At 36.2% G+C, this 13,528-nt stretch overlaps 1 protein-coding gene across 4 annotated transcripts in view; it reads right to left on the reverse strand.

Moving 5' to 3' along the window:
- The window catches only part of LOC138315682 (probable cytochrome P450 49a1), a 42,594-nt gene that overhangs the window by 1,096 nt on the left and 27,970 nt on the right, over positions 1-13,528 (reverse strand). For 2 of the 4 annotated variants that reach the window (XM_069256885.1, XM_069256883.1), the window contains exons 3-10: positions 9,877-10,049; positions 9,154-9,382; positions 8,516-8,694; positions 7,982-8,174; positions 7,472-7,652; positions 6,429-6,598; positions 4,972-5,053; positions 1,419-1,637 (exon numbers count right to left, since the gene is read on the reverse strand). In XM_069256885.1, the coding sequence (XP_069112986.1) occupies positions 1,419-1,637; positions 4,972-5,053; positions 6,429-6,598; positions 7,472-7,652; positions 7,982-8,174; positions 8,516-8,694; positions 9,154-9,382; positions 9,877-10,049 (1,426 nt within the window). Of the gene's footprint in view, positions 1-1,418; positions 1,638-4,971; positions 5,054-6,428; positions 6,599-7,471; positions 7,653-7,981; positions 8,175-8,515; positions 8,695-9,153; positions 9,383-9,876; positions 10,056-13,528 lie in introns of all 4 variants that reach the window. The other 2 variants (XM_069256884.1, XM_069256882.1) reach the window with 1 other exon arrangement.

The following is a 13,528-nucleotide window of genomic DNA, read 5'->3' on the forward strand; positions in this document are numbered from 1 at the left end:
ATTATAATGAGGTAAAAACGGTATAAAGCTGAAATTGTATTAGCTTCTGATATTTACAGCTAACGTGGTCCGAAGAACCAAGGTGAGCTTATGCGATACCGTGGCGTCCAGCGTCCGTTGTCTGTCGTCCTTCGTCCGTCAACAGTCGACTTCCTCTCCATAACCGTTAGTCGAATTCAACAAAATTTGACTTGTAGTGTCCTTACGAGTTACTGACTGACGATTGTACAAATGATGGGGCTGACACCCCCCCCCTCCAAGGGCCGCAGGGGCGGGGTCAAAAGGGGTCAATTTGGCTATTTCCATATAAACGACTTCTCTGAAAATATGCGTTGGAGAACACTCATAATGCAATGGTAGCATTCTTATAGAGTGGGGATTCAAAATTGTACAAATGATGGGGCTGACTTATAATGCAATGGTAGCATCCTAATAGGATGGGGATTCAAAATTGTACAAATGATAGGGCTGACCTCCGTGGGCCTTAGGGACGGGATCAAAAGTGTTATTTGGCTATTTTAACAAAATTTGGTTATTTCAATATACATGTCAACGACATTTTCTCTGCAACTAAGCATGGGATAACACTATAGGGTAGTGATTCAAAATTGTACAAATGATGGGCTGACCCCCGGGGACCTGAAGGGCAGGGTCGAATGTGGTCAATTTGGCTCTTTCCTTATTAACGTCTTCTTCTCTGCAACTAAGCATGGGAGAGCACTCATAATGCAATTGTAGCATCCTATAGAGTTAGGATTCAAAATTGTACAAATGATGGGGATGACCCCCGGGGGCCTTAGGGACGGGGTAAAAAAGCGCTATTTTGGCTATTTTAGCAAAATCTGCTTGTTACCATATTAACGACTTCTTCTCTGCAACTAAGCATGGGATAAAACTCATAATGCAATGGTAGCATCCTTAAAGTGATGGGGCTGACCCCCAGGGCCTTAGGGATGGGGTCAAAAGGGCTATTATGGCTATTGTAGTAAAATATGGCTGTTACGATATAAAAGACTTCTTCTCTGCAACTAAGCATGGGATACATGTAAAACTCATAATGCAATCATAGCATCCTTATAAGGTGGGGATTCAAAATTGTACAAACGATGGTGCTGACCCACCGAGGTATGAGGTGCCATGCCAAAAGGGGTCAATTAGGCTACTATTTTCATATAAATTACCTCCTCTCTGAAACTATGTATTGGATAGCATATTCGTATGGTATCTATAGCATCATTTTATTTTTGGAATTCAAAATTAAACAAATCGTGGTGTCAATTTTGCTACTTTTCTAATTATAAGAGTCTTTGTGATAATTACTAAAAAAACAGGTGAGCGATACAGGCCCTCTGGGCCTCTTGTTTTCAACGGTATATATATAAAGCACGATCGAATTACGTCAAGCTAACAACACCAACCTTTGTAATACCGATTTGTAATTCTCTCTCAGCAAATCTTTGGCCAAGACAACTTCGTCTGCCGAATCCAAAAGGGAGAAAAGCAAACGAGTTGAGTGACTTATATGTGTCAGACATGAAGTCGTTTGCCCGCAGCCATCTTTCCGGTATGTACTTGTCATTGTCAACGAAAAAACGCTGGTCCTGGATCATTGTCGGACAGGCTACCATAACCAGAGTCTGTTATTAATTAAGAAAGCAAATTATCAATCAGTTTCTAAAACGGATCACCACTTCAATACTTATAAAATAAGCGATCATCGTTTTTCTCTTTGATTTGTTATCTAAAATATTCATGGTTATGTTCAAAAGTATGAATTCAGGTAGAGCGTTAGAATTGTACCTGCTGCCCTATTTCATGATCGTAAAAGGCGACTAAATTTAGGATCTTATCATTTTTCTTCTTCCAAACTGACTTTATCTTTCCTAATGCCTCCCTTGGCACCGTCTCACGTTTGGCCTTGAGTTGAGCATTCGTCCTTTGAGGAAGGCTCTGGGTTCTGTCCCCTGGCCGAGACACACCAAAGTCTATAAAAGTGGTAGTTTCTGCTACTGTTTAGCGCTAAGCATACAGGGAGTGGGACGACTGGTTCGCCCGTTGTCAGTATAATGTGACCGGGTGGGGTGTGTTGCTTGGTGTCTTTGGCGGCATGCTTCATTGATATAGCAAAAACAAAGGGCAACAATTCCATTATACAAGAAGACACAACATGAATAAAACGCAGTCTCCCAAAACACGCACCTCGCACAACATACACGCAACACACTGCATACACAGAAGGCCGTCCTTACATGACCATAGCTGTTAAAGATGCTCCACCGCCGATAGAGCATACATGATATTAATCACTTAAACAATAATTGGTGTTTAATCGTGTATATATATGTCTAATTAACACAAAAAAAAATTATAAAATAATTTATTTTGCCTTTGGTGCATGCGCAATCAGTACTTAATTCCATATAGGGTATAGTGCCACGGAATTTTTTCGGGATGCAATTAATTATTTTTTTGTAACTTTAACTTGAAGTGAAATTAGAAGCTCAAACTGTTCAATGGTGTAAAGTAAGTAACTTTTGTAACTTTGTTTGTTTGTTTGTTTGTTTGATTTTTAACGTCCTATTAACAGCTATGGTCATGTAAGGACGGCTCCCATGTATGCGGTGTGTTGCGTGTATGTTGTGCGAGGTGAGTGTACTGGGAGACTGCGGTATGTTCGTGTTGTGTCTTCTTGTATAGTGGAACTGTTGCCCTTTTTATAGTGCTATATCACTGAAGCATGCGCCGAAGACACCAAGCAACACACCCCACCGGTCACATTATACTGACAACGGGCGAACCAGTCGTCCCACTCCCTGTGTGCTGAACGCTAAGCAGGAGCAGAAACTACCACTTTTATAGACTTTGGTGTGTCTCGGCCAGGGGACAGAACCCAGAGCCTTCCTCACAGGGCGAACGCTCAACTCAAGGCCAAAAGTGAGGCGGTGCCAAGGTAGGCATTAGGAAAGATAAAGTCAATTAGGAAGAAGAGAAAAGATAAGATCCTAAATTTAGTCGCCTTTTACGATCATGCAATAGGGGCAGCAGGCACAATTCTAACGCCCTTTAAGTGAAGAGAAATACTTAATCGTCTGCTCGTGTTTTTGATAGTGAAAAAAAATGTCATTTGTCAGCGGTGGAGCATCTTTAATAGGATGTTAATTAATCAAACAAACAATGAATGACATACAGAAAATTTAATGTAAAGACAAATTTACAGGACTTAAAAAACAATTAATGTTAAACTAATATATTAATAGAATATTGCATGTGTCTGTCAAGTGGACAAGGATATCCAAACCCGAATGAAAGATTTTGGCTACTCAACCCGAGGGTTGACGGTCAAAATCTTTCACGAGATATCCCTGTCCTCCTGACTGGCCCATGCAAGATTCTTTTTCTCCCGCATACTTTAACGAGAAATGGTGAAAATTCAGTCGACATGAACGTCGCTGTCGCCGCATGTACTAATGACATCACTGTCTAGCGCGTGTGGGCTGTCTTTCCCCTACCCTGGTAAAAGAGTTATCTTTTCTCTATCAACAGTGGGATAACCCTGTCAAGTATGGAAGAAAAGTTTGGTATGGGGAAAATGTCCATAATCTTATGATGTGTATGTGCAAAACCGGATAATAATCAAGAAGGCGATTATCAACTCTATCGTTAGATAGGTGTTTAATTGACGTATAGGTAAAATAAGTCATTTCGGTCATGAAGAGCAAGTGAAATGTCAATCCCGCGGTCCGGTTGCCACTTATACATGCGATATTGGTCACGCAAAACCAGTACATATGAATTAGACACACGGATTAGGTAATAGTGACAATGAGGCACATATGTAGGTCATCCAGGTAATTTGTATTACGATAATTAGATACAATAATTGAAGGTATGCCGTTTTGTTTACCGGTGTTGTATTGTTTGAGGTAGGTAAGCATTGGGATTCTTTCAACCATTTGATAGCATTCCAGTATAAAAATAACACGAATATACCGCAGTCTCCCAAAATAAGCATCACTCACTTTCATGACCCTGACCCTGGCTGTTAATATGACGATAATTTAATCAAACAAATAAACTTCCAGTTAAGCACGTGCATAGATTTAATTTCCCTCAGAGGTCATTACGGTCCCTCACATTCACCTCTATCTACGGATCAGACTGCAGTCGGTTGAGCTCGGGCTACTTTTATATTATGTCACGACGATTGTTCAGTACATTGCCTTCACTCTGCGAACATTACTTAATAATGATTGTTTATGAAACGACTGACGTTGTACGGAAATCATGACAATTAGCATGCGAGCAAATCTAAATATTACATCTGCGAAATAATCCATATTGGTTCTATATTGAACGATCGAATTGTTTTATGTCTTTTAATGACAAAGGACACAAAATCAGACTTGCAATACATACAGGGGAGTTTATTATGTATCCGGAATTCGTTTTCCATAGATCTTTAAGTTGCCTTGGACAGGTTACAAAGGTAGAAGCAGGATATATGGACACAAATTATGGAAAAGCACCGGCAGTCAAAACTGATTTCTACTCAAATGAAACATGAATCCCTCGTCTCACCTGGTTTATTGTGTCGGATAGATCACATAGAATAATAATATATAGAATATTAATATTTCTTTTGATGCTTACCTATGTTGGTTTTTTTTGTATTTCTGTCGCCCGTTATACCATTGGCGGAGGATAATAATTGAAGATCTCAAAACATAATTAGAGTCGTTTAGGAATAATGAGATTGATGGAGATCGTTATCTTTCTAGTTATTAAGGGAAATCGATGTATATTCATTTAAATGATATTCTATTTAAATATAATGACATTGGCCATGTCTTAAGCCATAACACTTCTTTTCAAAACAAAACGTAACATAATATTTTCATCCTAACTCATGTTTAGTAAATTCCTTATCACCCCAAAAGGATAATTGATATACATGTATATGATCCTACTAACCTTCTCTGGTATTTTGTAGTGGCCAACGACAATATCCGACTGAGTTGCCGTAATGTAGCCACCGGAAATCGGGAACTGGATCCTACAATATCAAAAACAGACAATGGCGGTAAGGGATAATGTCAAATTACACAAGCTTAAAAGACACCTAAATCAGGAATTAAACCCTTCTCCTCCCAATACCTGGGGACAGTAAATGACCTTAGTTGTTCATATTGCATAATACAAAATCAACCATCTTATACAAATATCAACCTGTATTTAGGTAGGTTATATCACTTTCGAGGGTTGATAATTCACAGTATCCACCTGAAGACAGGTTGATATTAGCTTTTTTACTTTGTATTTACAAGATGTAAACCATTTGACTACACAAATGTACACAAAACACACAGCCATATAATAAAGCAAGTAATCAAAATGACATTGTGTCTGCATTTCTATTACATTGCGACACACAACGAAGATACCCCAACATATATAAACAATCATTACCCATGCACCACATATCGAATTTATCGGAAGCCGCCATATAACAACATCAAAAGAAACTAAACCAGTGATGGGTCTTTGACAGAAAAACATATCATTACATGATACACCTTTACATATATGCGTGTGATATATTATGATGCCACAATACAGATCAATTATATGTTATGGTATTGAATGTGAAAACAGAATTTTCCATATTATCTGGCAATAAAGAAAATAATGATTGTTGCATGCAACACTGTCAAGTTTAAGTTTGCCTAGTCATAGTATACCCGATACCTCAAATAGGGGTAATTTCAAAACATTAATAAAGCACATAGCAAGATGTTAATAATTGTATTCTATAGATGAGTGTCCTCCTTAAATGAACTTTATTGGAAGACTTTTAAAAGCATTTAATGGATTAACCGATTAATATTCAATGGCATCCATGGGGATAAACCCATTGATATTTTAATGTAAAGAACGCTCTCAACCCAGTGTATTTGTGATATTTCTATAGGTTCTATTGTTGTGTAACTCAACTTTCGTCAATAACTAAACACAATTAAAGGCATGGATTTACTAGGTACATATGGTACAGGAAAGCCCGTGTAAACTGGTGGTCAATGGAATTTCTTGTCGAATTTTTTAAATTCAAAAATAGGGCTTAAATGGGCAGTTCCAGAAGAAAAATGGTTCAAGAATTTGATAACAAAGTAAAGATTGCTGTGAATGTAAATTATTTTAAACATATTTATATTGCCACAATTTTATTTTAGTGTAAAATTTATTTGAACTTAGTATCGCAATAATGAATAATGAATTCGTGTAATGACAATACTAAACATGCACAAATGCGGTAAATGCAATTTCTATGTATTTCAGCGCAAACTTTCAGGACTACAAGTAACTTATAAAATAACAGTTTGCTAAAATATTTACGTTTATAGTACAACCTTAAATTGAAAAATATTAATCACCTCAATGACTCTCTTATGCACGCCTTAAGGTAGCGCATTGAGTGGAGAATTTCATTGGTAATGGGCTGCCCGTCCGCCAATCCATGTGCCTTTATCTCTTCGTACAGTTTCTCCTGTTTATCTTGGTGCAGAGCCAATCTATACAGAATCAGGCTCATGGTTTTAGCTGTCTGGAATTTAAGCGTATACTAGTGTTTAATCTTAAATTTTAAGATAAATATATATAGTAGATATAACTTAGTCCCATTATAACCATAACTTATCTAATGCAGGATCCCAAATGAATCATCTTCTGACGTTTGGCGCCATTTTAACCACGCTTCTTCATTTAATGTTAAAAGCATTGTGAAAAAGCAAAGCCCACCATTTGCTTTTTCACATAAAATGGTGAAAAAATAAGAATTCTCGTCTGGAAATGCAAGTTTTTTAAAAGTAAAAGTTACACACCATTTTGACAGCGATTGATTTGGTTTGGCACCATACTGCATACTACCTCCTAGTGTTACAGTAAGTGGGTATTTATATAAATGAAGACATAATATATTGATTTCAAAACCAAATCAATCGCTGTCAAAATGGTGTGTAACTTTTACTTTAAAAACACCAGCATTTCCAGACGAGAATTCTTACTTTTTTACCATTTTATGTATCATCCTATATAGCAATTTTCAGCTCAATCGGACAATATTTACATTTTGACCAATTAGAAGATTGTGGTATAATCCCATGGTTACTGTTATTGAATTGTCAATGAGTGAAATCAATAACATCAACTTAATACGTGATTTGACAACGATTAAAAAATGATCCAAACACTAATGAGTTATAGCAATTTTACAAAACCTGTGTATATTGACATGAACACCACATTAACAAAATATATTGGAAAATAAACTTTTTGTACATCTTCATATCCTCCCTTACATTGCTGTCAAATTTTATTGAAATTGATATAACGTTTAAGAAGGAGGTGACAGACATGTTAATTCTGTATAACCATACACAAACTTCGTTTCATGAGGTATAACAAATTGCTTACCTACCGAGTCTATTCCACTAAGGAAGAGGTCGATGATAAAGGAATTTAGCTGAGCATCTGTCAACTTCCCTCCCGACAAGAGATTGTCCACAAGACATGGGATATAGTGACCAGGAACTTGCTTCCCCTGCGTTTGGTCATGCTGATATCTTAGAATGCACTGGTCTACTTCCGGTTGTAACATTCTGTCAATCGTAGTTAAAATAAAAAGTGTAGGCATAGTATCAAAAACTAAAACAAAACTGAATTGCATAACAACTTTAAGTTAAATATTTGCTATGTGTGTGCATGCTGAGGTCTTTGTACAAAATACTATGATCCTTTTAATACATTTTCCTTTTCCTTACTTCATTTCGAACAGGCTTACACAATTGCACAATACCAGTCACATAACAGTATGCCTGTTCATATTTCAAAGAGTGATGAACGGATCAAAACAGTTTTAATAGCTACCATCGTCTTCTACTTCTCAAGGAAATGAATGCCACCCTTAGATATCAGCTCTTAGAATTACCTTTTAAGGATACTATATGACTTTTCAAATTTCTTGTAATAAGGCGTCCTAAAATATTTGTACCAGTGAAAGGAAGAACGTAGATCGACCTCCAGGGCGTGAAAAATAAACGCCACATGTTCGATGATGTCGTCTGCTTTTTCCCCGCCTTCGAGACATCCTAGGCGAGTGTTAAAGCACAGCATTCCAATGTCTGGAACAGATAATCTTTAGAATAGTACTGATGGTACCAATCTTGTATGGAAAAGCTACTAATTATGATCAACTCTTCTACGTTTCTTTATGTAACTAAATATCCTCTGTGTATTAAGAGCCGCGGTGCTCTCACAAACCAATGGACGATACATCAACGGAATTCGAAATATGATTGATAATTACTAAGAAAATATATGACATATTTTTATAGATTTTTCAGTTAAATATCAACTTGTGTTGTGATGAAAGATAACAATAAATATGATTTGTAGCTTTATACATAGGGTTATCATGTAGCTTCAGAAACGTGTAAACAATTTAGAGCAAAGTGAACCATACTTTCTATAGCGTAGTTGTATAGGGTATGGAGTGTATCATCAATTCTACTCTGCTCCTTTAGTCTGGCCACCATGTCATCTGATACTTGGTTGATACTGGAATCAAACGTCGCCATACTGCTAGGTTTTAGAATCTCGTTTTGGGTTGGTTTTCGGACTGCTTCCCAACTTTTTCCATTGCTGTTTGAAAATATGTTGTATTTTTAAATAAACATGCACACCAACATGGTTGATATTAGGCAAAATAATTTGAAAGCGTGAACTACTATGAATAATACAGCATTGATGATGTAATATTATGTCCTTGTGCATTTTAGTCTAAAGATTTATTTCTAATAAGAATTTTACGACTCGCATTCTTATAAGACTCGCCATGTCTATCTCTGTTCGATTCCTATCGTTTCAAAAGCCATTCTACCCAAAATGATTCATATCATTATAGAGATAATGTTTTTGAGAAATATGTGTCGACAAGCGCAGCTTCACTGTTTCAAGGTCTTTGGATTTAACCGTCCCGCTTATGGTAACATTTTTTATCGGAATAAATCATTAACACATTTGGTTCACACATGTTATACCGCAAAGTCATTAATGTCGGAAGACACATGTGACATAAGGTTCTCAATCTCCCATACTTACACAGTACCAATGCCTTCCTCTATCCCATTCCTCTCGGCATACTTCCGGAGAATCCATACAGGAAACCGGAGTGGATAGCGTGGCTGAGTCTGTTGCAGTGCTTCGCGACAAAGATCGGGATGGAATAAACCAACAATCCAACCACTTCCAACACGGAACTTCAAAATATCCCCATACTGTTCGTGTAGCCTCTTCTGCAACTCATTGATTTCTAAGGCTGGTATGTCAGCTTTGGATGAAAGAGACAAGAAATCAACATCACCTCATTTGCGTTAGATAAATTACATAACAATGGAATAACATGTCTGTTCTCAGAGCTGTGATATTGCAGTCATTCAGAAATAGTTTAGCTGCGCACGTGAATAGATAATTATTTTTATATTAAATACGTATATATACAGGCCTTAATATAGTGTAGTAGGGACGAAGTACACCATTGAGACTTAAGTAATTTATCATTGACACTCGATTGAACTGCCACTGGGCACGGTAGGCTGCTGGAAAACAAATCTTCATTCGTTCTTTAATTATGCAAAAGATTATCATACGGACCCACAAAAAACACTCCACGTGAAATATTTTGGATTACCAGCACAAAATGAAGCCTACCAAACAAAATTAAAAAAAAGATGCCTACCAGATATTGCTGTTACACTTTTGTGTTGTCTTGAAAATATCTTTTGCTATACAATTCAATAATTAACAAAATCCTCTCATACTTACTGAATGGCTTGTAATGAAGAATGGAACCAATGTACGGCAGGGAGTATAAACCGTTTGGGCCTGGAATACTCTCAAAAGGTCTAATGTTCTTTAAAGTTCCAACAGTGTCCGATAAACATCGGATAATACTGAAACTGTCGGTCGCGAGGTTTGGTTTTCGTAAGGTGGTAAGTCTGCAACTAAATTGATTAGTTACATCAGCTCCTAATGAAATTATAAAACGCATTCGAAACAAATCAATGGTCCCGAAGTGAGCGTTTAAAGGCCCCGAAATGATCGTTTAACGATCACGAAGTGAGCGTTTAATGGTCCCAAAGTGAGCGTTCGCCACAGTAATGAACGCTCCTCTTGCCTGTATGCGGAGACAAGTCTATATAATTAGTGATTCTACTCATGTTTAGTGTATAGAATATATGGAGCGTAATGATCAAAGATTTTCCTATTGTAAATAATGCCATCAGATGCTGTGTGCTGTTTACTGTCTTTGGGATCAATTTGCTTTGTATAAGAGCAAGATGATTAGACTAGTACGCGGTGCGTCATTTTTAAATTAACCAATCTGTTAATGAGATATGTAAAACAATCAGCCAATCACTGTTTCAATAAATATATTATTAACATGGAGTTGTAAATGACGCTAGTAGCAAAAGTAATAACTTTGCTTATTCATAGTCTTTCAACATTGTCTTAAATGGCTTAGTTATGTGGTTGGTGCAGATGCGAACATATTTAACTCATCCAGAAAATCTTACTTTCGAGGTGAGAAACTTGGGCATCATCGGTTGCACATTAGGTTATTACTGTAAACGTTTTAGCTGAGCACAATGTTTGAAACTAACTAAAGTATCCAAAACGGTATATAGTTTCCTAAAATGTTTTACTTGACTACATGTTTTTGTTTGACAAAGGAAATGAGTCGTAAAAAGATCTATGTTTTGAAGGTAGGGGTAACATATTAGTCGATCAATAACGGGTAAGGAAAGCGGACTGGAATTCAGGAATCAAAACAAAAATGACAATAAAAAGGTGTCAATGTTAAAAAAAATACTAAAATAACAGTTATCCTTTATTTTAATAGAGGAATGATTTTTCAAGTAAAGATTGAAATCAAGCGTGAACATGTCTTTGTTTGATATTGTCTTCAAATGGTACATGAACTAATCATTGAATGTTTTATTTCTCTATTTTTGTAAGTTTTTCATCGCAAACATGAACTTGTATTATACTCGAAACTAAAAACCAATACATATCATAGAGACAATATAATTATTACTTATAGTTTCTTGTTCTTTGGTATTGTTATAAATTACATCATGCATAAAATACAATGATATGCATGTACCTAACCAATCACTAGTGGTTCTTGGGAAAATATATAAAATCGAGTTTATGAAAAGTGTTTAGCTATATATATGCTATCCTATTTTTTTGAACCCTACGCAAATACTGCTATGGCGTAAGAATAATGTTATTACTTTTTTTTAAACATTGCTGTGATGTCATCTATTGTTATAGCTTGAGGTATAGTCGGAGCAAAGTCTACTATTATCATCTGCTACTGATGAATAGATACCTTTTCCGGTGGAATAGTCCACGATAAAAGGTAACTATTCCACAGTGAAGGTAAATGTAAAGACTGGTGAACATAGCTTAACATGTAGTAAAAAATACATCCTCATTCATTCAATCCACGGAGAGATCGATTGAAGATTAAACACAGTACTTGTCAAACTTGTCGTGATATATTTGTAATCATATTTTCATAATACCGATACACAATTTTTATCACTTCATTCCAAAATAAATTTCAGAATTTCTTTCACATCTACTGTATCCATACTCCAAAAAAAGAATTAATTTTAAAAATAAATCAGGGAGAGAGAAGATTAATATTAAATTCCATCTGACAAATGCTGAATTTTCTGCCAAAATTAAATTACAGATGCTTAGAGATGCTCCACCGCCGACAGAGCATAAATGATTTTCATTATTTGAATAATAAGTGGTGTTTTATCGTGTATATCTATTTCTAATTAAAGTGAATAGTCGGGCAAAGGAAACCAGTCTAAATGCGTTCTTTGGCCTTCCAAAAGTCATTGTATACCATAATGATGGGCAAGTTCTGCTTACGGTGTCCAGTTTTGACCATTGAAATTTTGGGGAAGCCGCGTGTAAATTTAGCACAGTTCTAAATATAAATTCGCCAAACTCTTTGAAAACGAGGCTGCGTGGAAATGTCAACATGGACATGTGTTTCTCAGTCGTGTCGGTTTCGTTTCGTGTGATAAACCACTAATGCGGTATGCAAATTGTTGTTTTGAGATGATACATTTTATGCAAATGAAGTATTCTTAAATTAATGACAATGCTTTGTAATAATTTTTCGATAAAAGCATCTTGTACATGGAAATCGACACAAATATTCGGCCGATGCAGAAATGGGGCCCCGGCAAGGGGCAATTATTGCAGCATCGCATTCGTCGTATTTTACATCAACCGAATCATGAAGGTTAAGTACAAATAATCGTAACATAATTTCCCATTTAAAACCACACGAAAACGTTCCATAGAACGTCCATGCATGTAGCTGTCAAAGATGTGAAAATAAATTAGCTCATACATAGATATTTTACAAGTACAATATATGCGTTCAATTATTCGTGTAGTTTTTTGCAGAGATTTAATTAAATTATCTATGTCTCTGTTTGTTTTTTTTTGTAAACAATATTTGAGTTCTGGAGAGAGATGACATGAATGTCCAGCTGGAAGGAAAGAAACTTTTATGATGTATATGTATCGTACAATGTATATATGTAAACGTGCATTCCATGTAGCTGCTATAGAATTACAACTAGGAAATTCTCTCAAACATTGATAATATTTAATTCTTCACATTCATGTAGGCCTATGCTGTGAGAATTAACACATCATATATATTTCCAGAAAAAACATATAGGCCTACATGTATGTTACTTTCCTTTTCTGTTGTTTCCTGTTCTTTTTTGTGCTCTGGAGAAAAAGATGATTGAGTTGAAGAAAAGTAATTAATTAAGAGAAATGTGTACCACAGTACTTTGTCTGTAGCCGAGGGGTTCTATACTGTTTTAATAGTCCAGTAATTAATAATTAAATTGAAAATTTCAAAATTAAGATGAAATTGTAAATTCCATTTTTGAATGAAGTGGTTCCCCTCCTTTGAGAGTACACAGTGTGTATACCCTTTTTGGTTTTTAGGAATAATACCTGAATAGGAAACCTGAAATAACATGACAATCAATCAGGTATGTGTGTGTTGGGGGTAGGGGTGGGGGTGGGGGTGGGGGCTAAAAGACAGAAGAATCATGAGGTTGGGAAGTTGTAACTTGAGTGGGGGGTTGAAATATAGAAGAAATAGCTACAGATAACTGGAAGTGGAAGGGTGCATGCTTTATCATTGATCTGGTCATTGCATATTTTACCTTCTCTGTGCACTAACTGTAACCTCAATTACAGTAGTGAATCTGACAAAGTGTGTGTATTATGTGAACAAAACCAACACCATATGGATAGTTATGTCAGTGAAAGCAATCAACCCGGCATCGTAAACAGTGCATCTTTCAATGATGACGATTGCAATATTGTTCACAATGATTTTAGCATAACATGTAATTCT

This window comes from Argopecten irradians, chromosome 2 (assembly GCF_041381155.1).
Source record: "Argopecten irradians isolate NY chromosome 2, Ai_NY, whole genome shotgun sequence".
Taxonomy (NCBI): Eukaryota; Metazoa; Mollusca; class Bivalvia; order Pectinida; family Pectinidae; genus Argopecten; species Argopecten irradians.